General features: G+C 48.7%; 11 protein-coding genes across 11 annotated transcripts; 5 read left to right on the forward strand and 6 right to left on the reverse strand.

Moving 5' to 3' along the window:
• Nucleotides 1-77: 77 nt before the first annotated feature.
• Nucleotides 78-287, reverse strand: FVEG_15553 (hypothetical protein; the record flags this gene model as incomplete). The annotated part of the gene is made up of 1 exon (XM_018904692.1): nucleotides 78-287. One exon carries the CDS (start codon nucleotides 285-287, stop codon nucleotides 78-80), a length of 210 nt encoding a protein of 69 aa, XP_018749500.1.
• Nucleotides 288-1,666: 1,379 nt separating this feature from the next.
• Nucleotides 1,667-5,017, reverse strand: FVEG_04844 (ribonucleoside-diphosphate reductase large chain). Its single transcript, XM_018892757.1, has 4 exons — nucleotides 4,796-5,017; nucleotides 4,586-4,743; nucleotides 2,063-4,532; nucleotides 1,667-2,010 (listed from the first exon to the last, which is right to left on the reverse strand). The coding sequence occupies exons 1-4, from the start codon at nucleotides 4,812-4,814 to the stop codon at nucleotides 1,967-1,969; spliced, it is 2,691 nt and encodes an 896-aa protein (XP_018749501.1). The 5' UTR covers nucleotides 4,815-5,017; the 3' UTR covers nucleotides 1,667-1,966.
• A 224-nt stretch (nucleotides 5,018-5,241) lies between these two features.
• FVEG_15554 (hypothetical protein) lies at nucleotides 5,242-9,626 on the reverse strand. The gene has a single exon (XM_018904693.1). The coding sequence runs from the start codon at nucleotides 8,683-8,685 to the stop codon at nucleotides 7,168-7,170; it is 1,518 nt and encodes a 505-aa protein (XP_018749502.1). The 5' UTR covers nucleotides 8,686-9,626; the 3' UTR covers nucleotides 5,242-7,167.
• Nucleotides 5,460-7,295, forward strand: FVEG_04845 (TatD DNase). The gene is made up of 3 exons (XM_018892758.1): nucleotides 5,460-5,831; nucleotides 5,905-6,082; nucleotides 6,135-7,295. Exons 1-3 carry the CDS (start codon nucleotides 5,673-5,675, stop codon nucleotides 7,076-7,078), a joined length of 1,281 nt encoding a protein of 426 aa, XP_018749503.1. The 5' UTR covers nucleotides 5,460-5,672; the 3' UTR covers nucleotides 7,079-7,295.
• Nucleotides 9,627-11,607: 1,981 nt separating the features above from the next.
• Nucleotides 11,608-14,598, forward strand: FVEG_04846 (hypothetical protein). Its single transcript, XM_018892759.1, has 2 exons — nucleotides 11,608-12,336; nucleotides 13,052-14,598. The coding sequence occupies exons 1-2, from the start codon at nucleotides 12,042-12,044 to the stop codon at nucleotides 13,600-13,602; spliced, it is 846 nt and encodes a 281-aa protein (XP_018749504.1). The 5' UTR covers nucleotides 11,608-12,041; the 3' UTR covers nucleotides 13,603-14,598.
• FVEG_15555 (hypothetical protein) lies at nucleotides 14,119-14,460 on the reverse strand (the record flags this gene model as incomplete). The annotated part of the gene is made up of 1 exon (XM_018904694.1): nucleotides 14,119-14,460. The coding sequence occupies one exon, from the start codon at nucleotides 14,458-14,460 to the stop codon at nucleotides 14,119-14,121; it is 342 nt and encodes a 113-aa protein (XP_018749505.1).
• On the reverse strand, nucleotides 14,414-14,923 carry FVEG_15556 (hypothetical protein; the record flags this gene model as incomplete). The annotated part of the gene is made up of 1 exon (XM_018904695.1): nucleotides 14,414-14,923. The coding sequence occupies one exon, from the start codon at nucleotides 14,921-14,923 to the stop codon at nucleotides 14,414-14,416; it is 510 nt and encodes a 169-aa protein (XP_018749506.1).
• Nucleotides 14,924-15,791: 868 nt separating this feature from the next.
• Nucleotides 15,792-18,001, reverse strand: FVEG_04848 (hypothetical protein; the record flags this gene model as incomplete). Its single annotated transcript, XM_018892760.1, has 8 exons — nucleotides 15,792-15,810; nucleotides 15,869-16,099; nucleotides 16,151-16,230; nucleotides 16,282-16,405; nucleotides 16,494-16,506; nucleotides 16,563-16,926; nucleotides 16,988-17,463; nucleotides 17,905-18,001. The coding sequence occupies 8 exons, from the start codon at nucleotides 17,999-18,001 to the stop codon at nucleotides 15,792-15,794; spliced, it is 1,404 nt and encodes a 467-aa protein (XP_018749507.1).
• A 2,386-nt stretch (nucleotides 18,002-20,387) lies between these two features.
• Nucleotides 20,388-20,804, forward strand: FVEG_15557 (hypothetical protein; the record flags this gene model as incomplete). Its single annotated transcript, XM_018904696.1, has 1 exon — nucleotides 20,388-20,804. The coding sequence occupies one exon, from the start codon at nucleotides 20,388-20,390 to the stop codon at nucleotides 20,802-20,804; it is 417 nt and encodes a 138-aa protein (XP_018749508.1).
• Nucleotides 20,805-21,344: 540 nt separating this feature from the next.
• Nucleotides 21,345-21,653, forward strand: FVEG_04849 (hypothetical protein; the record flags this gene model as incomplete). The annotated part of the gene is made up of 1 exon (XM_018892761.1): nucleotides 21,345-21,653. One exon carries the CDS (start codon nucleotides 21,345-21,347, stop codon nucleotides 21,651-21,653), a length of 309 nt encoding a protein of 102 aa, XP_018749509.1.
• A 1,381-nt stretch (nucleotides 21,654-23,034) lies between these two features.
• FVEG_04850 (hypothetical protein) lies at nucleotides 23,035-24,552 on the forward strand. The gene has a single exon (XM_018892762.1). It carries the CDS (start codon nucleotides 23,243-23,245, stop codon nucleotides 24,311-24,313), a length of 1,071 nt encoding a protein of 356 aa, XP_018749510.1. The 5' UTR covers nucleotides 23,035-23,242; the 3' UTR covers nucleotides 24,314-24,552.
• The last annotated feature ends 1,782 nt before the right edge of the window (nucleotides 24,553-26,334 follow it).

The raw sequence follows: 26,334 nt of genomic DNA on the forward strand, positions 1-26,334 counted from the left end.
GAGGAGATGGTGTCAATGGTGATGGTGGTGGTGGTGCGTACATGTCTCAGGAACAGACAAGTGCAATTTATTGGGCCTCACACCTGACTTTCTATTTGTTGATTATCATTTGTCCGTACAATCATGGTAATCTCAGGACCAATTTCGCATTGTGGTTGTGTCTTGTCGTCAGGTTTTCGCTTAACATCATCTACAGCATCATTCTCCTCAAGCCTGATCTTTCGATGATGCTTACGCCACTTGAACCGACTCATCCACTTCATCAACTCGTCCCACTCTGTACCCATCGAGAACTTTCACTACCTACCAGTACAGTACAAACCCTGGGCTGTCTGTGATTGTGATGCTCGATTCCCTGCTCAGCTGGCTTTGATGAACTGTGCCCAGACTAGCCACTTAACCGGCCAAGCCACTCAAGCCACACACCAAGCGAACCAAGTGAACAGGGGGTTAGCTCAACTGGCGGGTTCTTGATGTCATCCATCGCATCATCGTCTGTTTTCTCTCTTGGCCCAAGCTTCTACCGCAGCGAATGGCTCAAGGCCCTGTCCAGCTGGACAGACCAGCCTGGGCCTTGTCTTCTGAGCCTTGCTCGATGTTGGGTGCTAAGGTATTCACCAACATCCATCCCTCCGCCTCTTGGGCCTCGGGAGTTTCGTCTTCATCTCAGTGCCACGTTTTCCATCTCGTCATTGTGGCGATCTTGGTTGTCAGTTCATTGAACTCAATTCCTATTAGGAATTCTGTTTCATGTTTCATTCCTGATCAACTGTCGTCTTATCATCGCAATGGTTGAAATTGTCAATCTCATGGAGATGCTTAAAAACAAAGTGCGACAAATATCGGCCCCTTGGAAGCCGGAACATCGCTCCGATCGAAGCATCTCATAAACTTGAGACACCAGCCACTGTCTAACTTGCAGTTCAGCTCGCATACTGTGGCTGGTCCTCCCTGCGACGTCGTAATGTCTTGCCATCTCCAATTTGGCAGAGTCTTGGAGGTCACCAGCCCTCTCCAAGTCCTTTTCATTTCCAGCAGCCCAATCGCAAAGGACCTGGCTCTGAGACTATGTAGATAATACCTCATAGGGACTGGGGTCAATTTTCGTAAACCGTCGCGACAGGACCAATTGGTGATTAGAGTGTGGCCTAACACCTGGAAATGTAGTAAATTGCCCAATTGGGTATGCTTCAGGGTGGTTTTGTTGTTCAGACCTCGTACATAGCATAATAATCGACGGCTCTAGACTAAAGTCCCCAACTACTGTAGGTAGTTCAAGAGCTGTCTGTAACTATATTGTGATAGACAAGGATATCCAGCTCCATTGTCGAATTATCGATGCACGAACCCGTCGACCTTTAACTTGTCTGGCTAGACTGTTGCTGATCACCACATCCAGCTGAGCATGCATGTTCGGGTGTTGTGCCAACCACAAAGGTGCTGTCTCGATAGCGACAACGATCTTCGCCGAACTGCAGCTACCCTTGATTGTCTGCCTTTAGATATCAAGAAGAACGGGAAAGGTTTCGACTTCAATCGAAAACAATTACCTACCAACGCTAGCTCTAGTTGACTGCCGCTACCATTGTCAACGCCCATTAGCCCAAGTCGTTTCATGTACGGATACAGGCCAAAGTATCTATGGATTACAGAAAGCATCACAGAATGAAGAACATTCAACATGAAATTATTATTCAAATGCGCAAGCATCAGCATAAACTATCCAAGTCAATAACGGCTGCAGCTTCAAAAGCAGACTTCCATGGTCTCAATATCATTAACCTAACAAGATACTCCGGTATAAGCATGCCAAAGGGGGGATCATTGCCGCCCAATATGCCCATACATAACCTAACATCAAATTACCTTTCCCTCGCTGTATCGTAGCATGCCTCCCAAAACATGTCTTCGTTTTCAACTCATCCATCGTCATAAGTACACGTGCGTAGACAGTTCTTGCTGTTTTCTAACCGCTGCACATAATGCAGGACTCGGGATCCTCAATGCTGCCTGTCACGCGATTAGTGTCTCAATTCACGCCGAAAGAACGTTTGTCACTCACACTGCAGGACGGCCTCCGAGTAGATATCGCGCTCACGATCCTCATTGTCCTTGTCTTGATCCTCAGACTGATTCTTCTTGATGCCCAGCTCTTCTTCTTGAACCTTCTCGGCAGGCTCAGTGGGAAGAGCCTTGGGGCTGTCACCCTCCTCAACATCAGCCTTGATGGTTGGTGCACGTCCGGGTACCGTCGTAGTACCATGCAGGCCCTTGGCCGCATTGCCATTCAAACCGCTGTCTTGGGAGCCAGTCCTGCTACCGTTAAGTTCAGTACGTCCCATAGTTGAGGGCGAGGACATGAGGTAGCTTGAACCAGCAGGAGGAGCACGCTTCTTCAGAGGCTTGATCTGAGCCGAATTGGAATCGGCAAGCTTGAGAGCCTGCTGATCAACAGTGAACTGAATAGGAGCAGCAGCAGCCTGTGTACGAAGGTAGTACATGCCGGTCTTGAGGCCAAGCTTCCAGCCTGCAAAGTGCATACTGGTGATCTTGCCCATCGTGGGGTCCTTCATGTGGATGTTCAGTGATTGGGACTGATCAATAAAGGCACCTCGATCAGCAGCCATCTGGACGACCTGGCGCTGAGAAATCTCCCAAACAGTCTTATATAGGGCCTTGACATCGGCAGGGATGTTGGGGATGTTCTGGATGGAACCATTCTCAGCAATGATGCGGTTTTTCATAGCATCGGACCACAGACCCATGTCGACAAGGTCCTTGAGCAGCCAGGGGTTGACAACCTGGAACTCACCAGCGAGAACACGGCGCTGGTAGATATTGGAGGTGTAAGGCTCGAAGCACTCGTTGTTGCCCAGAATCTGGGAAGTACTGGCAGTAGGCATAGGAGCAAGGAGCAGACTGTTACGGATACCGTGTGTCTTGACTTCCTCTCGAAGAGTCTCCCAGTCCCAGAGATCAGAGGGCTTGACGTTCCACATGTCAAACTGGAGGATACCCTCAGAGGCGGGGGAACCCTTGAAGGTAGAGTAGGGTCCCTCCTCCTTAGCCAGCTGCACAGAGGCAGTGAGGGCAGCGTGATAAATGGTCTCAAAGATCTGCTTATTGAGCTCACGAGCCTCGGGTGACTCGAAGGGCATACGCAGAGCAAGGAAAGCATCGGCAAGACCCTGAACACCAAGACCAATGGGTCGGTGGCGCATGTTACTGTTGCGAGCCTCCTGGACAGGATAGTGGTTCACATCGATGATCTTGTTCAGGTTGCGAATAACTACCTGACTGACCTTGTGCAACTTCTTGAAGTCGTAGCAAGCCTCATCGTAGTTGATGAAGGAGGGCAGAGACAGAGAAGCAAGGTTGCAGACAGCGACCTCGTCGGGGGCACAGTACTCGATAATTTCAGTGCAAAGGTTGGAACTTCGGATGGTACCGAGGTTCTTTTGGTTGCTCTTGCGGTTGCAAGCATCCTTGTAGAGCATGAATGGGTTTCCGGTCTCAGTCTGGGCCTCAAGAATGGCGTACCAAAGCTTCTGAGCCTTGATGGTCTTGCGACCCTTGCCCTCCTTCTCGTACTTTTCGTACAGAGCCTCGAACTCCTCTCCGTAGCAGTCGGCGAGGCCAGGGCACTCATTGGGGCACATCAGTGTCCAATCACCGTTCTTTTCAACACGCTTCATGAAAAGATCAGGGATCCAGAGGGCAAGGAAAAGGTCACGGGCACGGACCTCCTCCTTACCGTGGTTCTTACGGAGATCAAGGAACTCGAAGACATCAGAGTGCCAAGGCTCGAGGTAGATGGCAAAAGCACCGGGTCGCTTGTTGCCGCCCTGGTCGACATACCGAGCAGTGTTGTTGAAGACACGAAGCATAGGAACAACACCGTTCGATGTACCGTTGGTACCGGCGATGTATGAGCCAGTAGCACGGATACGGTGCACATTCAGACCAATACCACCAGCCATCTTGGAGATCATGGCACAGGTCTTGAGAGTATCGTAGATTCCCTCAATACTGTCGTCCTTCATATCAACCAAGAAGCAAGATGACAATTGGGGCTGAGGGGTGCCGGCATTGAAGAGCGTTGGGGAAGCATGCGTGAAGAACTTGCTGGACATCAGATTGTATGTCTCCAAGACTCGCTCGATATCATCACCCCAGATACCAACAGACACACGCATGATCATGTGCTGAGGGCGCTCGACAATCTTACCGTCAATCTTGAGGAGGTATGATCGCTCCAAAGTCTTGAAGCCAAAGTATTGGTATTGGAAATCGCGGTCATAGACAATGGCAGAGTCCAACTCCTCCTTATGTCGCATGACGCACTCATAAGTCTCCTTGGAGATCATGGGCGACGGCCGGCCGTTCTTGGGGTTCACATAGTGGTAGAGGTCGCTCACAACAGCGGACCATTGCTTCTTGGTCTGCTTGTGAAGGTTGGAGACAGCAATGCGGGCGGCAAGAATGGCATAGTCGGGATGTGTGACAGTCATGTATGCAGCAGTCTCGGCGGCCTAGTGGTCAATTAGCTTGTGTTTGGAGCGGTCATCATGAGTGAGTCACTTACAAGATCGTCCAATTGCACGGTAGTGACACCTCCGTAGACACCGGAGATAACCTTCTGAGTGATGGCTACGGGGTCAACGTGGTCCATGTCAAGACCGTAACACAGTCTCGAGACACGAGCAGTGATCTTGTCGAACTGGACACGTTCTTGGCGTCCATCTAATGAACAAGTCAGTGATCATGAGTTCTCATGTTGACAGATCATGCCTACCTCTCTTTCTGACGAACATGATTGCGGGTGAGGGAGGAAGAGGCGGGGAGGGGAGTTCGGATTTGAGGCTATAGCAGGATCTATTCCTGCTGATGGAAGAGATTAAAAGACAGAAGAGCGTCCGAAGGGGTATTGACGCTTCGGTGAAAGAGAATGTGAGAATTACTATAAGATTCGTCGTATTTTGTTGTGGTTGTTGAGGAGAGATGAGAGAAGCAAATTTCGCGTGGATGGTTGAGAAGGTTTTAAGGGAGTCGCGTCCAGAGACGCGACGCCAAGTTCTTAGCGCGACAAACAGCGACAGGCATCGCCGCAATCCATTAAAAGAGCCCCGCCTGAAACCTGAGGCAACGCCCCGTTTGATGCTTTGACTGGTAGATATGGAGGTTTATTCTGGTGATTGGAGGGAGTTGTAGGAATTCACTTGACTCGCATGACTTTAATAAGGACAGAAATATTGAAATTCGTGGCTATTTCGTACATTTTACGCCCGCAATGAGCCAAAGCTCTTCCTCCCCTTTCCCACATCGCGTCCTCGCGTCCCCTGTCATTTTACGTTGCTGCAGCGCTTGGTGGGGTACAGTCAACGGCGCGAAATCACGTGAGACCCATGTAGATTAATAATTGTCTCTTAGCTCTACGTAAGCAGGAGAACACCCAGTGGAATTAACTGAGCTTGGACCTTGAACTGAGGTTGACGGGAGGATGAGACTGTGAACGAAAACGTAGATCAAAGAGCCAATCATCGTTGTGAATCGAGACTACCTTCCGGTTTTACGTTATTGAGCCTAAAAAAAGGTCAGCTAGAGATTACGGTTGCGAGGCAGCAACAAGTCAGTGACTCACGCTCGAGCCAAGCAAGAGAAGTTCAAGATCAATGACAGCGAGACCTATCTTTCACTGTTTTCACTCTTCAGCACGAATTGGTTTCAGGACTTCGAGTCTCAGATTTCAAGCCTCGCAATTCCGCAACATGGCTTCTTCACCAACGCCTCAGCCGGTTGAGGGCTCTGGTTACAAACCTAGATATATCGATGTATGTCAATCACCCTATGTATCCGTATCCGTATCCAATATCAGATCCCGTTAACACTTAGCGTTACCAGTAGATCGGTATCAACTTGACCGATCCCATCTTCCGAGGCAAATACCACGGCAAAGAGCGACACCCCGATGATCTCGATGCTATTATCGGAAGAGCCCGTGAAGTTGGTTGTACAAAACTGATAGTGACCGGCTCAGACCTTGGCAACTCTCGAGATGCCCTCACCCTTGCCAAAGATTATCGTAATCTCACCCCTGCTTGTCAATCTGATAACACGACTAACACCACCCACAGCCGGAACTATCTTCAGCACTGCAGGCATTCATCCCTGTAGCAGCTCTGTCTTCAGTGAAGCGGGTCCTTCTCACGAGTCTGAGCACACAACACCATGTGATCCCGATCCTTCAGCTCCGGTCTCGGAAGAGCACCCCCCTTGCCCAACAAAGACCGGTAAACTCATCAGAGACTTGACCTCTTTGGTGACAGAGGCCCAAGCATCAAGCCAGAAGAGCCTTGTGGCTATGGGTGAGTTTGGCCTTGACTATGATCGACTGCATTACTGTTCGATGAGCATCCAGCTCCATTCTTTTGCAGCTCAGCTCCAGGTTGCTGCGTCGATATCTCCTCAGCTCCCCCTGTTCCTCCACTCTCGCGCCGCCCACAATGATTTTGTCCGGCTTCTGAAGGAGGCTTTTGGTGAGAAGCTGGAGAAGCTGGAGAAGGGCGGCGTAGTGCATAGTTTCACTGGCACAGCTGAGGAGATGCGCGAGTTGATGGACTTGGGTCTCTACATTGGCATCAATGGATGCAGCTTTAAGACTGCAGAGAACTGTGCTGTTGTCAAGGAAGTTCACCTCGACCGTCTTATGATTGAGACCGATGGACCATGGTGTGAGGTGCGACCAAGCCACGAGGGCTACAAGTATCTTATCGAGAAGAAAGAGACGCCCAATACCGAGAACCAACAGAATGGGACTGCCGCTGCCGCTGAGTCTACGCAAAAACCGCAAAAGCAGTCGAAGAAGAACCAGAAGAAAGAGCCCGAGGTACCGGAACGATACAAAACTGTCAAGAAGGAGAAGTGGGAAGAGGGAGCCATGGTCAAGGGACGCAACGAACCTTGTAATATCGAGCGTGTCGCCAAGATTATTGCAGGTATCAAGGGAGTTAGTATCGAGGAAGTTTGTGAAGCTGCATGGAAGAACACAGTGACAGTTTTCGGACTTGAAGAGAGCTAAGAATTGGCTGACCAGTCGTGCTGTCATGGGGGTATCAAATAGAGAAGAAAAGACATAGACCATCCGCCATTATAGATCCAACATTTGTTTCACATCCCCGAGCCCTTGTATCCACGTATTCTTCCATGCCTCACAAGTCCTGTTGTTACACCCTCTTCTCCTGTCATCCACCCCGGCATCCGCTCTCCATCTATTATGCCAGCCTCTACAAGTTGCCGTACGCCAGCCCATACATGCGTTCCAGAAAATGTAACTTTGATAGTCGGTGTCCATCGATCTGAAGAGGTGGCATCGTCGTTGTCTTCCTCTGCTGCGATATTCGCCTCTCGAATAACAGCGGTAATCTTGCTCTTTCGCTGATTCTTGCTCCCTGTCGTGGCACCATCTTCATTCTCTTCTGCATCACCAGTATCTTCACTTACAGAAGGAAATGGATCCTGTATGACGATGTCAACCTTTTCCACCCCTTTACCATCAGTGACAAGACCTGAATCGCCGAACCGAGCCTTGGCAACCAATTTCGATTTTTTTGCAACTCGTTCAGATTCAGCGAATGACACTCCTCGCTTGAGACCGAGACTTGAGGACGATGATTCTCGAGATAGGGGTGGAGTTGGAATAATGGTGTCCAATGGAGATATCTTTGTGGCTTCATTGGAATAAATGCTCCAGCCACCTCCTGCGGAGTTTGTGCGTCCAGATCCCTTCTTTTCTAGAAGTGCATCCAAGTTCTTGCTTTGAAGGTTTCCTGATTTGAGAGTGTATCGTTCACGTGGGCGTGAGAGAGCCTTGGGTACCCCATCCACGATTAAGCTGTGTAAGCTCTTGGACTCTCCTGAGCCAGTGTTGCCTGTAGCCTGCGATTTCGTAATGTACAAAGCAGGCGATCCATCAGGAAACGCAATGTACACTGTCCTTGAAGAGTCGAAGTTTGTTGCTGTGCCATTTGGGTTTCGACTTGAAAGAGCAAAATCCGTGTTGTAGGGTGAATCTATGACAAGAATGCGCAGCAGTAGAACGGGTATGGCCATAGGTCGGTGAAAGTGATAATGTGCCTTGACGTCAGGTAGCACATGGGTTTGAAGATTTTGGAGAAACGTTGATGGATGAAACCGAGGTACTGTCAAACTTTCTTGGTCGACTCTGAGTACCTGGTCCTCGCCGGCATCTTGTGAAGGCTGCTTTAGAGGCAGAATCTGATAGGCTGACCATTTTTGAGACGTTGGGTTCTGTTCGAAATAAGCCATGTCGGCCATGGCTAGTTGGTATAATGTCAGGCCAAGTCTCCAATCGCCCTCAACAATACGACTGACAACATCTCTCTTTGACCCTTTTTGATGCTGCATATCGAGATAAAGTTGTTGTAATTCGCCAATACTTTGACAAGGGGGGTAAAGATCGTCATTTTCTCCATCGTCGTCTTCATCCCTCCTCTCGATGTAAGGAATAGAATTCGGGAGACTCTCATCGTCAAGCCAGTCTAGTGCCAGGGAAATAAGAGACTCTCGAGAGAGTCTATTGAGACTCTTTACAACAGCAGGATTAGATGCATCAACTCGCAATGATGATGGAAGCCGAGACTTTGTTGGGATAGAGTAGCGGGCCATTGTTGTTTGTTTGGTTGTTTGTGTTTACAATGGTAAAGTCACAGTACCCATTTGAGATGTTGAACAAGGCATGCGTTGAGCAAAAGCGCAAGGCTTGTCCCCTTGATTATCGTCTAACTGGATTGGGTTGATCAATTGGTCCTTTAGGCAAATGAAGTCGATAAACAATGCTTGAACGCTTCGATAACACGCGATATTCGCTTTGGAGTCGCGTCTCAAACCAACTCCAATCAATCAAGCACTATTGAATGCACGGACCAGCGATGTGTCTCGGACAGAACATCTTGTGATCCGATCACGTGGATCATCACGTGAGATATAATTGCCATCCTCCTACATACAACTTGAACTACGGCTTAGGGATTCACAGAGTGTGAAAATCGGTGAAATTCTCAATTTGTCTGAAAAGCTTCAGAGTGCATTTGCCGCTTGTCTTCGGGCAGGAAATGCTCCTTTCATAAGAAGTTGAAACCGACGACTCGGCTCTAACGATGGGTCGACTCGGACATGATCGTGAGCCGACTGGGAGAAGCTAGTTGATTGGTTCAGACTTTCCAGTGCCTCATGGCTTCTTGTCACAGAACCAGACCAGATAACCGTGGTTCCACTACCAAGGGGTAGCATTGGCATTCACAGGTTTGGTTCCGACGCGATGACGGGCTGACTACAGAGTCCAATTAGCCCTGATGGAATTTACCATCGGAAGTCATCACTCATCTTGACCTCGATGTAATGGGGCAAATCATTGACGACACCCGCGGGCCGTGCTGGGAATTGATTTTCTGATGTCTTTCGAGAACTCTCTCTGGATTGGCTTCACAAATGCCCCCACGTAGTCGATGGGCAGGGGCTATGACGTTTCGACAGGATCCTGCAGATCTTCCGGCAGATTTTTCAAGACGGGCTAAGGATTGAAGGAACAAACGCATCAAGGATCGTGCAGTGTAATACAAGTGATGCCCTTGATGCCTCACAAGGAACACCAACTCCGAGGTGTAGCGGAGTGCAATAAGCCCGTGGTAAGCCTATCTCCAGAGCCTCAATAATATGTGTCATAATTTTATTCTAGTGACCTAGGGCCGCAGACAAGCGAGTCGTTATTCAAGCCGGGGACACTTACTTTTTGGAGATTGAATGAGAAGGATTTCCACAAGAGAATCCATTTCATTCCTGGGGCCCCAATTTTGACGGGGAGTTCGGGAAATGTCCGGATCCTGGGACTCGACATCGGCTCAACTCAAAGGAATCTCGCCGACCAACAAGAAGCTACGTATCACTTGAACCAAGAGGTTTACGGTTGGATCATGATTGACTTGACTTTGCCCACGCACAAGCAAGGGATGACCTCCACTCGGTTCCAGCTTGCAGCCGCAAAAGCGCACGAGGGACCCTTGAGGCGGGATCATATGCAACCCAACAAGTAAAGACGAGGACCTGTCAGCATGTCTGGGACTATCACACTGCATGAGTGTGATGAAGACCGTTAACCATGTATACAAGTGGGGGGCTAGCCTAGAAACCTGTACAAGAACAGTGTCGTTGTTTTGCTTCTGAACTTTGGATGCTTGGTCTCGAGCAGACGAAGATATCTTTCCAGTAACTTGAGCTTCCTTTCAATTCCAAGGTTCAACTGCCGAATTTTAAAATGAAATAACCTTTGTGCGTGAATTCCGTTCACCGATTATTCGGCTCAGCGCAAAAAACTAGAGTTAGTGAAAACCAAAACAACAGACTTGTTACGATACGGTTAGTTGAGTTTATTCGACTGAGCCAAAGAGCCTAACGAACTCCCCGAACCTGTCCGGAATCGCCACCTGCAGAACAGCAAAAACGTTGCGGTGGCTTGGCCAATCGTATTTTCACGTTCCATGGCGCTCCAATTTTGCTGTTGTGTCGGGTGAAGCTCCCTGTCGGCTGTGACACCAATGCCAAAAGATGCAGGAGTGGAGTGTCTCTTTGTCGCAGTTCATCCCTTTTGAGGTAAAGGAGAGCGAGCTAACCCACGCTCGTGTGATAATTTGTGAGATAATCACTCATTAGGATTGAGGGATTGGTGTTTTGACAAGGACGCCTCACATTCCGAAGCGGAGAAGGGACCGCAAGGAATAAGGACAACCCACGTTTTCAGATGAAAGCGAGAAAATCTGCAGATGAACGACAGGGGGCGGGGAGTTGAATTTCCACCGTGGCTGATGTTTTGTGTCCACTAGGTACGGATAGAGTAAAATTATGTATGCGCTGTTCACACAAAGAATATTGCCAAGTGCAGTGTTTGAAGTGATGAGTTGCTTGACAGTTTATCAATATCAACAGATATTCGTATTCATTCCGTGTGCTCTGTAGAGAAACTCCGTATTACTTACATCACAATTAACAGCCTGAACTGTCGTCGCCTGAGGTAGCCGTCCCCCTATACCATTTGAGGGCTGGGGTGACTCTCTGGTTGGTGGTTGGCGTGGGGGGTGAGAGGGGAAAATCCATGACGGCTGGAACCACCATCTGCGTGATTGTTAAGCAAGCCGTCGGTCTGCAGGTAATACTCGCTCGGGGAAGCTTGGTAATCAGATTCTACTATGAACTACCGATCATGAATACCAGTTGAGAGATATTGAGTTGCAAAACGGGCAATGAATTGGGTTCTGAATAGAGTTCTACAATAAATCAGATAGCAACAACAAAGAATAGGTCGCAAACCAACATAACAAATTATCCTGAGATGAGTATTGCGACATTCAAAGACCGTGGTGCTATTCGCCGAAGGGACCCATGTTCTAGGCTCACTTCAATCTCATCGCCAATATTCCGTACCTACTCCGTACATCCATTACAACCTAACCCACTAAACCTCTAGGGGATGCCACCCACAATCCCACGAATTGTCCAGTGACTGCCCTCAGCTCACTACCCACTCTCCAGTGGCTTCGGCGGCAATCGGCCTCAACTCGCAAGTTACCTACCTTCCATTAGCATCCACTTTGAGAAAACCGACTTGACTGCCCGTTCTTTCTTCCTCCACTTCCTCCCCTCAAATTCCCCCAGAATCAACCTCGGAATACATTCACTGTTAAATTTCGACACTGGATTTCGACCACAATACCACCGACGACCGCCCAAGTACATCACCGACTTCGACAGCCATCGCTTTGTGATTGTGGCTGTTACTGTCTTTATTGAGTCACCAGGGCCCTGCTGCAAATTTGTCCATACAAAACCCCGCCCATTCTCGCTGAGCCGCTTTCGGAACCGGTACCGAACGAAAAACGTCGACCATCGATTGAAGGGGCAACGAGGAATTCATATTGTTATTGAAGAAAGCATTGAAAGAAAGAGTTATCAATCTCGATTAAATCGCCGAAATGTCAAACTTCAACGGTCGTCGCGGCCCCAATGTGTCGCAGTATCTGCGCGACCTCAACGCCATCAACCGTCAGGAGACTGCCCACGAGGAGCCTTTCAACATGGAGGAGGATCTCGCTCTTTTTACCAATACTCAGTTCTTCGATTTTGAGACGAACCAGACCACCGATTATCAGGCTCAACCTCTGAAGGTTGATATCGAGGCTGCTCAAAGCACCTCGCCTTCTGATGGAATGACCCCGGCCCCCTCTGTTGTTGGTGACATCAACCCCAACAGCTTTGATTTCATTCAGGGTGAGTTTCTGCTATCTCTGCAGTATGGTATTTGTTTCCCTATGGCCGCGCCAGTTTGAAAAGAGCAGTTGGAAGCATGGAAAATGAGACAAAGATCGAGCCAAGACGGTAGCATTAGTTTCGACACAAAGCAGAGATTTTGTTCATCAATTTCTATGCAGATATGCCGAAGATGTGCTGATATCCGTCTTGCTTCATTTTTGTTGTCGCTCATGGTTTTCCCTTCTCTCCTCCAGACGTATGGCCACTATCCAAGCGGATAGTCAAAATCCTGGCCTCATACACCCTGACCCTGAATACGGCAGTGAACAGCATTTCTACTGCTTTACTGGATATTAACCTTACTACCCCCACCTTCCGTTGAGAGCCCTGCTCCCGATGTGCATCACGCCCTTCTGTCATTGGGGACAAGTTGTCCCCTGACGCAAGTCTACTTAAGTGTGGCCCGCCTGGGATCCCCAGCTCGATATCAGTGGCTGGAGGGTGGTGGTGTCTATGGTGCAATATCTCGTGATTTGCCGGCACTGATCACGACATCGACCTACACCCCTGCACCTCACAACCACTTCCCAAGTTGGGAAAGCCTGCTTCCCCAGGCCTCAAGGGCCTATGCAAGACTATCTGTTACTCTTCAACTCTCAATGTCTACTATCTTCTCGTCTTCGTCATGATACTTGACTCTCCTCGACATCAACTGACCACATTACGATGGCAGGCGATTTTAGCTTCCCCGACTTTACCAGTACCTACCCATCCACTCCTTTGAACGGCTTCGCGGATGGTGCCCAGAACTTCCCATCTATGCAGCCAAACGCCCCCACGGGCTATCAGCCCGTCCAGCAACAGCAACAAGCCTCCCACTACGGTCAGCAGGCTACTCCTCAACCTTCAGCTGAGAAGCGTGGCTCTGAGAGTGGCCCTGGTGCCGGCCGCGGAAGCCTCAACTTTGAGGAAGCCTCTCGCCATGCTGCCGAGGAGGACAAGCGAAGACGCAACACTGCTGCTAGTGCTCGTTTCCGCATCAAGAAGAAGCAGCGCGAGCAAGCCCTCGAGAAGTCCGCCAAGGAGATGTCCGAGAAGGTTTCCGTCCTGGAGAGCAAAGTCCAACAGCTTGAGATGGAGAACAAGTGGCTCAAGAACCTTCTTGTTGAAAAGAACGAAGGCAACGATGAGATCGTCACATTATGGAAGGAGTTTGCCGCGTCCAAGTCTACCGACAAGTCCGAGTCAAAAGCTAAGTCCGCCGTCAAGGAGGAGACAAGGTGATCCGACGTATAGCGTTGGGGAAGACAATACGGCGACAAAGACGGGCGGCGTTCTGGCTCGGAGCATCTGGGGAAGGCAATGTGGCGTTTAATTCTGATCTTTTCAACAATGTCTGGGATACATGGTGTATGATGGTGGGGCACTGAGGCTAGCCATCAAGGCTGCCTTGTATGGTGCACAACCTAAAATATCGCGAGGCTTCGTGAGGTGACGTTCAGTGGATGACGATATGATGGATATGCATGGTTGTTTGAAGGCAACTGATAGAGACCAGTCCCTGTCTTCGGATGACAGGACTAACTGGGAGGGCTTTTTTGTTTTGCAATGATATCAACGGGTATACGATACATCGTTCCGTGACTAGTTTCTTAAGATTCAACACGTTCAAAAAGTCTAGTTTGCCTGTGTCTGTGAGAAGAGTCGTAATGTCATCCATTGCATCTAATTTCCGGCATCTTCATCCCATTATCCGAACATCCGAGGGCTTCTATTATTCCTCATAGCATTAAATCGCCCTCATTTATCGGCATTGGTGTCTGACTTTTGCTCCTCCTCCGCTTTCTTAGCCTTGAGAACGTCCATCCTCTCCTTGTTCCTCTTTCCCAACAATCTCAACGTCTGCGCTCTCTCATGCTCAGTCATACCCGCCCAGTTTCCAATCCTGCCCATAGTTCCATCTGTGTTTACCACGAGCGGGCCCATGGCGTCGAGCTTAACAGACTCGCCCACGCGAAGAGACGTCACGTCATCGCCCTGGTCTGCGGCGGCATGTTCTGGGGCTGGAAGAGGAAGTGGTGTCTTGTTGGCGTCCTTAGCTTCGCTGGACCCTGTCTGTGTTTGCTGATCGTTGCTTGACATTGTACTGGAGAAGCGAGGTGCAAATGTAGTGTTGTATAGACGAGTGATTGTAAAACGTGGGAGCCGCTTGAGCATAATGTGGGTGAGTTGGTATGGCTTCACTCGGTGAGTGAGAGTGATTTGTGAGTAGACCAAAGCACGGAACTCTCACTATATGATAAGTCTTGTTTGAATTGACCGACTTTTTATGAGTCTGACCGAGTCTGGGGGGTTCTACTGAAGGATTATTATACTGAAAAGTTAAAGGACAATGTGAGAGTGTAGTGGAATAAAGTTGACTAGGCGGAGGATAGAAAAAAATGGAAGCCGATAGAGTAGACCAACCACTAAGAATCCCTGCGCCAATTCTAGAACTAAGGTAGGTAGCCGCTCGATTGTCTTCTATATTCCAACACTCAAACAACCAGAATAGATCGAGATTCATGATATAATTATCATAAGATATCGGAAAACAGTTTATCATACTGGTAGTGCTTTGCCGAATTTCCCCTCGTTAGAAGCATTACAGTTGTTCGTACTGGCCAACTAGTCTACCAGAACACCACAAACTACTAACCTACATACAGTTACAGTGGGGGGGACTTGACCTCACATCAAGAACTATCCACAGCGGGTATCGTCCTTTCGGCCATTTTTGCTTGTTTTATATAGAGATCGGGACTTTTGAGCGAGATGTGCGGGTAGATCTACGCCTCAGTGCAATGTCGCCATCACCCGAACTTCTGATAGGATTATCACTTTTGAAAGGCTAACTCAGGGTCTCATCCAAGCGGGAGCAGGGGCGATGACGAGCTAAGCTGGATGAGGGGACTTGAGGGCGGCAAAAGGCGTGATAGATGCAGCTGCAGAGATGCGGCGGTCTAGAGTTCCTGTGTGTCGTCTTTTTATGCTCAGCGTGGGGTAACTTGCCAAAAGGGTGCGATGGATAGAGTATTTAGTCAGACCATGATCGAGTGATAGAGGACTAATCGTGGGGTTTCAAATGATTCAAAGAGCCCGAGACAATGACATTTCATTAGGAGAATAACGATGAATGCAAGTGCCTGAGACGATCTAGCAGACCCCTCCATCTATCAAAGGATGATTTCTTCCAATACTATTTCTTGTGTCACCTCAGCTTAACTCATGTTCAGCTACATACATTTGTCATGCATGACAGTCGTGACTGCATATCTGCTGTCTCTGTGAGATAATACTCTCTGTGAGATGTCTCAAAACCGTCAAAGCGCAAAGCTCCTCCACAACCCGGCTCAGGCAATAAAACAACACATAACTCATGTGGCCGAGCCAAACTTCAAGCAAGCCAAGTATTGATTCGTTTAGGAGAAGACTTAGTTGAGCTTTCGGTGCCTACAGCCTGTTAGCTCTGTAACTACTATGACGAGATATTGGTGGGAGTAGAACTCACTTCTGAACAACACGTTCAATGGCGTCCATTCCCATCTTTAGAACGTCCATGCGGGGACCGTAGGAGAGTCGAACGAAGTGATGGCAGGGAGAGTCGAAAAGATCACGACGGCGTGAAGGGTTAAGATCGAAAAAGATTCCAGGCACCACAATAACCTTCTCAGCAAGACAGGCCTGGAAGAAGTTGAGGCCATCGGAGATGGACTCGGGAAGACCCTCGAGGTTGAGCCAACTGAGAATCGTTTAGAGTCGATTAAATGGCCAAGTAGGTGTAGTGACTTACAGGTAGAATGTCGAATCCGGCACGTACTTGATGACGAATCCCATCTCCCGCAGGCGTCGTACAACGAAGTCACGCTTATCCTAGGAACAGTGAGCTTTCCGTGTTCTCTTGATGCGCCTCGCAGGACCTACTCTGAAGTGAGACTGAAGGTGAATCATCTCTTTCTTGACCAAACTGGGCTCAAGCATAGGAATAGCAGCTTCCTGGAAAGGATGAGAGGCACCACCGTCCAGGTAAGAACCGCATGAACCGATGCTACAAGTATGTCAGTCATATATGGCAGAAAAGGGGCACCAACAAAAATGACTCAAAAAGTTCAGAGAAAATTCATAGTAGGACGTACGCATTGATATATTCTGGCAGGACAAAATTAGTGTCTTTTCCTGGTGCGTGGGTTGTTTGATGCGCTTACCCTTGGGTCCCAGGATCCAAGCAATTCTCCAACCGGGCAGACGAAAGCGCTTGGTGAGACCATCGATGATCAGAACATCATCTTCGTCGACGTCATCCACGTTCTCAGCCGCTGAGATGGTCGACCCATCGCAATTCGATGTGTAGTTGTATCCCGAGTAGAACTCGTCGCTGATGAATGTGGCTCTGTCTCGACAGATGTCCTGGATCTCCGCAAGTTCCGGGTTGGCGATAACACGGCCGGTGGGGTTACGAGGGTTAGAGGTAAGAATGACAGAGGTACCGCGGGCAATTTCTTCGGCAATCTTGTCAGGGTGAATGTGGTAGCCGTCCTCTTCAGCCAGAGGGACGGGAATGGCGGCAAACTGTGAGATTTCGTCAGCACCCCACCACCAAGCATAGGTTTTTCGCTAGAGTAAAACGCACGTTCTTGAAAAGACTCAGCATCTCATTGTAAGCCGTGTAGTCGGGCAAGAAGAAAGACAGGTATGAGTTGCCGAGAACCGCGGCGATACGGATGAGACCAGCACGGCCACCAGGAACGATAGCTACGTTCTCCCAGGTGTATTGACTCTCCTTACCCTGACGGTGTTCCTCATTGTAAAGCTTGGCAACCGCCTCTCTCAAGGGTTTGATACCAGCGGTAGGGCCATACTCTCGGCCAGCCATTGAAATGTTGATGGTCTCGGGTCGGGGGAAACAGCCCTCAATGTCATCCTCGACTTCAGGGGCACCCTGGCCAAGGTTGGCCCATGATTCAGGATCCTCGAGGTATCCATACTCAGAGGCTCGCTCTGTACACCAGATAACACCAGTGGATGATCGGCTGGCATCGAGACCAGCATGAGGCATGTGTCCCTCATGAGCATTTCGGAACTGACGATGAACCTTGGATTGGAATTCTAACAAGATATTGAATTAGTATAATGTGATTGGGTACAGTTATTTTCATACAATATCTCTATCGCGTTGGGGAGTTGAATTATGACGTTGTGGGGCAACTCAGAGCTGTAGCTGCAGCCAAGCTCCTGTATAGCTCATGTAAGGCGGATTTGGAGGGGTTCAGTCAATGGAGGGGCAAAACGGCAGGGATTGTGAGGGGGAAGACCGCATCGGTGGCGCCGGTAGTGAGAGTGAAAAGGCGGGACGGTGAGGGGAGGTAAGAAAACGGTGAAGAGAGTAGACGAGGCTTTGGTTGTTGATTTATCGTAGACAACTCGTCAAGTTGGAGAATGTGGTGTTGAAGTAGTTCGAGCAACTCCTTCAAGATAGAGAGGTGCAACGTTATAGCGAGAAGCCAAGCTCCGGAACAAACAAGCCACAGACGAGACACAAATGCTTACCGTTGGTTGAAGGCTCAGTCGTACTGAAACGTCGAGTGAGCGTCTTGGGTGCGCCAGTATGGCGGTTGATAGAGAACTTGCGTCCACTGAAAGACATGGTGGCGATGCGAGAGAGGGATAAAGAGAAGAGAGTTAATGAAAGGTTGGAGTAGTATTTGATTAGGTAGTAGTAGTAGTAGTAGTAGAGGTGGTGGTTCCTAGCAGGACCAGGTTAGGTAATAGGAAGCTGGCAATATGGCTCTAGTGAGGCGGCCCAGTCATGCAAGTCACAATAGTCGCGACAGCCGGATCAAGATGTCGGCATGGGAAGAGATGGTCTATCTCAGGAAGAGGAGAAAGAAGGGAGAGAGAGGAAGAAAACTCAGTGTGGATGTTTACGGGGGATTGGATATAAGTGCCAAAAAAACCAGTAATGGCCTTGGTCACTAAAGCACAGAAAAATTCGGGGGTGGGACCTTTTAGGTTGCCTCTCCAGGTACTGTACCACAGCAGGAAGAAAAGCAGAAGAAAGGAAAGAAAAGAGGCCATTCAGCGACCAGAAACTGTAAACAGTGCCTTGTCAATTGGTCTGTGAGGCCCCAGGAGCCAGGTGAGCATTGACCTGGGGCTGCAAGGTGAAGGAGGTGGTGAAGAAAAGAGCTGCAATTGGATTGGATTGGATGGGATTGGGCTGGATTGTATCCGTATGCATCATGCATTACCCGTAACGGAAAACGGCATCTCTAGAGTCAATTCTTTAGCTGCGTAATTATCGTGTTGCGTGTCGAGGTAACCAAGCTTCGCCCCAAGATCCAACATGATCGCCAAACAGCTCACACCGAGTGTCCAAAGCAGGACGCATAATCTCTCAAGCATGCCACTATTCGCAGCTTTGACGTTCCATTACAGCGTCAATCCTGGGGTAGATGGCCCCCCTTTTCGCTGCCTGATACGACATGTCATGTCGTTTGAAAGTCGAGACGCTTCTCTAACAGATATGCACGTTACCAGCTCTGTCCAATCATTGGAGTTTTGTCCTACTTTTTCAAGTTTTCTCTTTCTATTATCTGGCCCCCGCGCAATTATTTGAAAGCTCCTCACCTCAATGGCAAGCAAAGTGACGTACTGCCACTGTCCATTAATGCTAGCTCAAGAGCTTAGGTGGGGGTAGCATTGAGGTGAGCAAGGAATTCACCTCAGTGTACGGAGTAACCTGGGTAGTCAGAATAATAAGTTTAGTTCCTATTATTCCTTCGTTCAACTTCTCTTCCCTGATATCCTGCCCAATCTCAACCTAACCGGGACGTTTGAGTCCGGCCAAGACCCGCAAACATTGGCATTGTGACGATCTCAGAGGGTCTAGCCTCGATATCGTTACCTAAAACCCCAGTTTGGCCTCTTCCCTTACCCACAGTGTCTCCAACCCCAGGACAGCGAGTCAAGCTCAACACCAACTGGTCCGGAGCTTGGACTGCCGGCCCGGCCCCCTAGCTTCAACTCCAACTCCAACCATCAACTCCAACACAGTCAGAACCTCAGGGCTGATGTCTTTCGTCCTTTCCATGTGGAACGTCGCGCATCAGATCAAAAGGGAAGCTCGGTGAGAACCCGAGCCCGAAACACTCTAGAAGCTCGCTAGAACATCCAGAACAAGATATCTTGTCTTGATAGAGCACATGGAAGCAGCCCGGTTGGTCCCGATCTCGCGGGTCCGTGAGCCTCGAGAGGCCACTTACAACTTGTCGAATCATGAGACAGACACGTTACCAAGACATCGTGTGGAACGTTTTCGATACCGACGAGGGTTGGTATCTCCGTGCTCACCGTGCTCACCTAGACTGCGCCGCGGAACGAGTCGGCCTCGCCGTATAACGGCTATACGCGCCGAGACTGCTTTGATTATTCGCGCAAACGCATTGAGCTGACAGACTTGAAAGACAGGAGTAGTTGAGATACGTAGCAATATTTCCTGAGTTGGCAATACCAAAGTCTTGGCAAGAACTTATATGGACTGGCGAAGCTCTAGGGTACTATATTTAATAATGCTTCTCTGTGTTTACAACCGGTTTGCTTTACTTGACAATATCTTAACAAACATAGGCCAAAGCAACAGTACAGGCAAGAAAGGAAGATAGCGTTCAAGATTGTGTGCTCAGGTTTGTTTTAGTACGTAATACACTCATTCATGCCAAGTTTCCTGATATTTGATCCACATAAACACAATTCACCAGCGATGGATTTTACACGAATCCATATGATAATAACACCGTATATCCTAGGCACTACTAAATCATACCTCTTATATACGAGACTGCCTATCGCACCCAGGTCCCTATCCATACCTTCACTGACAAATAACAGGAAAATCGCGATCTATGGCTGCAATAATCGCGGTGAGATCCAATGAAACTCACCCGGCCGTGCCATGAAGGCTTGACGAATGTCGCAGAAAAACAGCCCTCCTGTCTGGTCAGGTAGTGATTGCTGCACACAATCACGAGTGCATGCTCGACACCAGCGATGAGCTCCACGAAGTGCCTGTCCATGGCACCTATTTTAACAAGGCCTGGGCATCAGGAAATGGGGTGTCGAAGGTGACAAATGGGGATATGAGGATTGTCCGACAATATGTGCGTGCCAGCCGCCTCTTTATCCCCCGAGACGGAGCAAAGCATATGCCAGACCATCTGCCAGTCGAGATCCCCGGAGAAAACCTGCAGTCTATGTGGGTATTTCGGGGATCGCCATCCAGCATGTGTTTATGTAGGACAAGGCCAAGGTCAACGAGGTCTCATTCACGGACAACACGGAAAGATTCGACTCGAGAACTGAGCCTCCCAACTTCGTGGCGGGGATCAACACAATATTCCATGAAGGTTGCACTGTGTTCGGAAAAATTTCCCGGCTTCAACGATTTGTGAAGGATAAGGTCGCAGTTTTCGAGGAGCAACCAGCGCCAATGGCAAGACTCGTGCACCAGAACAACCGAGTCCTGCAATATCTTCCCGTTGAACCTCTTCAAAACCTCAAGGTCAGCGATGACGCCGGGCACCAACCGTCACATCGTACCTTTGCCCACAGAAACGGCATAGATACGCATTGGATATATCATGCGACACCATTAGGGATCGTTGAGCCCCCTAAGGAGCTCATCGACAGACTCATTGTCTTCTTGTAAATACATCCTGTGGGCTCGATACCAACAAAGCCGGTAGCCACGTTGTCTACCTATACTTGATGGCTGAGAACTCTGATAATCTGGAGTCGGAGGTGTTGGACGAATGCCAGCAGTTGACCTGGAGATGACCAGGCGATTGGGCTGGAGACAGATGGGAGCATTGAGGCGCAGGTGCCACTCGACCATACTTTGTCCTCACCTCGAAACGAGGAACAAGATGAGATTCAAGTTGGCACTCCGACTAGAAAAGAATATCGAAGACTTGATCTAAGACACAAACCAAATGGCGTTCAAGTGGGACGGCATGATCCACGAGCTCATGAATGCAATGGCCGAGGGAAGTCTACCAAAGGTGGGTGATATAGAATCGCTCACGACCAACGGCACCACAACACAGGAAACGACTACCGACCCAGAGGAGCCTCCCGTGTCGTCCGATGAGCTTTTGGACGCCCAAGAACTAGAAACCTTGGACCCGCACCGAGCGCACCAATACCACGACGCAACCACCGCCAACTGGAAGCCCCTGATCGACGCACTCAATGTAGGAGGCCAATCCAGGCGGAGGTTTTGTCAATGGTCGAAACCCTGAGGGACGGCTTCGGCAAGGAGGCAGCAGATGGCGCCCGTCCCTCAAGGGTAGATCCTAATGAGTTTGACAAAACAACCAAGGTCCGGCTCATGTCGAGACTTCTTAGTGTTATTGCACGCTTAGCGGCAGTGTTTATCCGCCGATGAGGAGGGTGAAATAGATGTGGTTCAATCCTGACTCAAGTTACCATCGGGATAGGACATGAAATTAGAATAGAAATCATGAACTTTAGATCTCACGTATCTAGCCTTAGGATATTTAGCTAAATCTTTTATGATTTTAGGATAATCTTAGGCCTAAATTTAGCAAAGATTATTCCCATTGTTCACCCTTTCAGCGCGGAGTTGTGATGATAGTTTGCATAAGTCTCCTTGGTAACCCATCAGGAATGTTCTCCAAGGCAGTGAATTAGAAAGTCTCATGAACTTGTGAGAGTGTAATCAGAAAATCGGTGGTTGTTTTCTCCCAAAGGGTGAGTCTTTTGCAGTGCCATGTTAGAGGTATCCTGACGAGCAGTCAGAAATTCTTCCCTGCTTAGAGACGAAAACAAGATTATCAGTGCTGAAGCCTCGAGAGGTCAGTCTCTTTTGGGAGAAGAATACAAACTGCCCCAAAGTCGACTAGGGATTGATTTCATAACATACCTGACATACAGAACTCAAAGATTGCATCCTCTTAACTAGGCATTGATAGTAGTCTCCTTTCGTACTCAGTCTCAGAACTAAGTTTCCAGAGAGCTTTAGTAGAAGCCGAGGCAATCCAGACACAACATGGTCTAATGCATCTAGGTTCATCTTTGATAACAAAGCCTTGGGCAGTCGCTTATCGCCATGATTTGATCATGTCTCTTGGAAGGATCAGCATGGATGACACTGGAAGATCAAAGACTCGTTCATCATATCAGTGGTGCATTCGAAGACATAGCCTTTGTTGAAGTTTGAGGGGAAGCGATCATAGAAAAGAAACCTATTGCTTTAGGAGACCAAATTTTGAACTCCCTTTGTACTAACACTTCAAATAATAGAAGGCCATTCTTCAAGAGGTCCTGCAGCTCATGGACCTCATACAGGAATGGAATGAATGACCTTGTGAGGATGTGAACATCCAGGCACGAAGCAACACCGACCTGCACCTTCCAAAAATCATGTCACTCGAGGGGAAGGTGCTCAAGCTCTCCACCTTACTTCATTTGCACCGCGCACAAATTTCTCCTTTCACCTTTACACATTTGATCTTCTCCTGTTTGAGAAACCTGAATGAAAAGAACCATCTCTACCTTCGGTAATTCTGAGCTCCTTCACTGGTATTGCCAGCTGTCCCCTGAAGCGCGAAAAAAAGTATCCCCTCCAGCACAACAGACTCCGTCGTGTTTTCGTCCCCCCCCCCCCCCCCCCCACAACCCAAAAAAAAAACCCCCGTGAACGACTCGTCAATATCAGGAGAACATTTCAAGAACAAGACAAGCAACTCAGAGGCGCCCTGCTTCAAACGACGGAACAGAACTCGACCCAAACCGAACACAACCATTTAGTGGAGTTACGACACCAATATCATCAACAGAGACGCACGAATTTTCAACGAGAAACACAATGGATCATATTGAGTCAGATTTGGAGAGCGTCTTGATCAAACTAGAAGGCCCCCAGTCGATTACAACAGCCGAATTTGACCTGATCGCCCAACACCCTGAGTGGTTCACCACACTGGGCGAACGCGAGCGACTAGCTTTGTCTGAGTCCCGTGCTCTTCAACTTCTCGAGGAAATCCCGAGCGACTATGAAGTTTACCCTGGTCAGTATGCACAGATAGATCACTATCTCACAAGACATGGGCAGTTACAGCGAATGATAGACGCTTCCAAAATGATGCAGCGTCTTTGGGCTCGGCAGAAGGCAGACGATGAGGAGGCTGGACTGATTACCCCTACTATTGAAGATAGGCCTCATACATGGACTGAAGACCTGGCTACCTTTGCAAGAGGCTGTCTCAAAGCTCTCAGCGGTGAAATCGTCGACTTTGATGATGATATGGACGGATCACATTCCGGAACTGAGCACGAGGAAGGCACTTGTGTGAGTCCTGATCTTCCGGAGATCATCACCTTGTCACCTGAGTTCGCGAGACATATGCGAGATCAGATCCGCAACCTCCCTTGCCGAGCTGTCGAATGGAAATGCATTCTGAAAATATTGGGAGCACCGGCACCTGTGAAAGACGAGGTTTTACTTGCCATCAGAACCATAATGTGTGGTTTGGTGGAAGAGCTTATTCAAGCAAGGTCAATGTTGGAAAACCGCAGGCGTGGACTTTCTTCCAAGAATCAAGCAACTGTCATGCTTCAAGCACCAACCCATCTGGCCCGGATGGTTGGTGTTCTGGATATTGAGAAAGATGGGAAGCTCGACTCATATGCAGAATGGAAAAGTCTGGAGAAGGGTTTCCCTGCCAGGTACAAAGGCTTTTGGAGCGACATTGACTGTCTGTGGCCACTCTTGGCGGATATACGGGCTTGGAGCGTTATCAGTCGAAATCTCCACAACATCTACCAGTCGGAGGTATGCAGAAATCAAGTAGAACTCCTTCTAAAGTTCTCAGTTGATTTGCGTACCACCCTATTTGATCGCCATTCGAAGGGTCTTCCCCATTCTGAGTCTAGCTGAACGTCGGCCAACAGTCAAACGTTGGCAACATGCACTTCTTAAACCCAGAAAATCCAAGGATGCAAGCCCTCACCATATTCTTCATGTCACACAGTCGATTTGTTCTCAAGGCTTCAAATCTCGGGCTTAAAGTATACCATCACAAGCTACCAACAACTTCGTCAACATGGAATAAGCACAAGAGCATATAGAGCTTAGGAGACTTAACACGAGTGCCATAGCACATTTTCATCTAAAGCAAAGCATATCTCACGTGAAACATGCTATTAATAGTCTCTAGTAATTCAGCAACAAAGAGGTTATAGACCTTAGTAGAGTTGAGGATGACAGATGACAGGAGTAAAGAGCCCCCTTCTATACATAAGGATACCGATCTTAACCTATTACTATGGAATTCAAAACGTAACAGAGGCATATATTATGTTAAAAAGTAAGGTAAATAGCTTGTATGACTGGAAGAGAAAAGGGGAAGACGGACGGTTGATTTATAAAAGACCGACAACCGGTCCTGATTCCTTCCAATGCAGCATGGCCAAGTGTTTCCGTAAAAGGTAAAAACAAGGAGTAAGGGAAAAGGGCGTAGCTGGCGCTAAGAACCTTCAACACATGAAGCATGGGCAGAAACAAAAACGGGTGATGTAAAGACGAGAGCGCAGCCGCATGGAACTTCTGGCACTATAAGAGTGGGAGCATCGATAAAGAAATAGAAATGAAGATGAACATCAAGAGCATTACTTAAACAGGCCGAATGTCAAACTTGGGACGGGTGTGTCTAGTTGGAGCCCTACCTACTCGGGAGTGTTTTCGGGGTCCTTCTCGGGCTGCAGGTGGAGGAGAGTCAAGATCTAATCGGTATATTCACTCGCAGAATCATAAGCGTAAAAACAGACCTATGACATGGACAATGCCATCGATAGTCATGCTGGCTTCAGCAATGTTGGTGGCACATACACACATTCGCTTTGTGCTCTGTTGAAGCACTCGACTCTTCTGGTGCTCCGGTAGCTGACAGTAAAGCGGCAAGAACTGCAAGCCCCTTGTGTTTTTGCGAAGCAGGAGACAGGCTTCCTCGCATTCGGCTGCGGATGAAAAAACATGAGGGTATCTCCATCCTCCTCCCTTTCGTGGATACATTTGACCAGATTCAGGGCCGCATTGAAGACTCCCAGAATAGGTTCATTGATGTATGTGATCTGGGCGGGAATGGTTCTGGCCACTGAGTTCAAAGTAAGTGGCCTTTTTGTCGCCGAAGTAGTCGAGGAACCTTTGGGCGCCTGGTGTAGCCAACATGGCCACTACTTTGAGGCCGGTACGCTGGGAGATTGCCACTTTTAGCAGGACAAGCAGCATGTCAGTTACCAATTCACGCTCGTGAGTTTCGTCTATGATAATGCAGGCCTGTTACGATTAGTGATACTGAAGGCAAGGAACTGTGGGCAAGGCATTACAAAGTCATTGCAGTTTGGCTGTTCCCTAGCAGCCTGCAACAGCGTTCTATCCGTCATGTAAAGCAGCTTAGTCCGATCATGTCGATGCTTGTTAAACCGCACAGCGAATCCAACCTCTGCTCCGACTCTACAGTCGGCTGACAGGCAGAACAGGACCAGGCCTGACATAGATATCGCGACAGACCTGTATCACCTTTACACATGACAGTACATATTCAACAGCGCTATTCGGACGCAAAACTCTCTATATACCCGGTTCCTCATTTTGAGGTGCCGGAATGCCTCCATGTCCTTGTTATACAGCCCAGCATAAGGTTTCCAGATCTTGAGCTTTGTTTATTCTCACTTTCATTCATAGACATGATAGGTGGTGTCTGAATCTTATAAAATATGCATCAGAGGACATTTCAAGAGAAGTTCCAAAGCCTCGAGCCAAACACAGTGAGCTTCTGAAGAGGGAGAGTGCCCCTTGAATTACACCGGATAGCTCGCCCACTGGGTGTTTTGTCGGCAATTCACGTCTAAAGAAGTCGTAGAATCTACAGTGAATACTCATAAGGTGAGCTGCAGGCT

This window comes from Fusarium verticillioides, chromosome 4, assembly GCF_000149555.1.
Source record: "Fusarium verticillioides 7600 chromosome 4, whole genome shotgun sequence".
Classification (NCBI taxonomy): domain Eukaryota; kingdom Fungi; phylum Ascomycota; class Sordariomycetes; order Hypocreales; family Nectriaceae; genus Fusarium; species Fusarium verticillioides.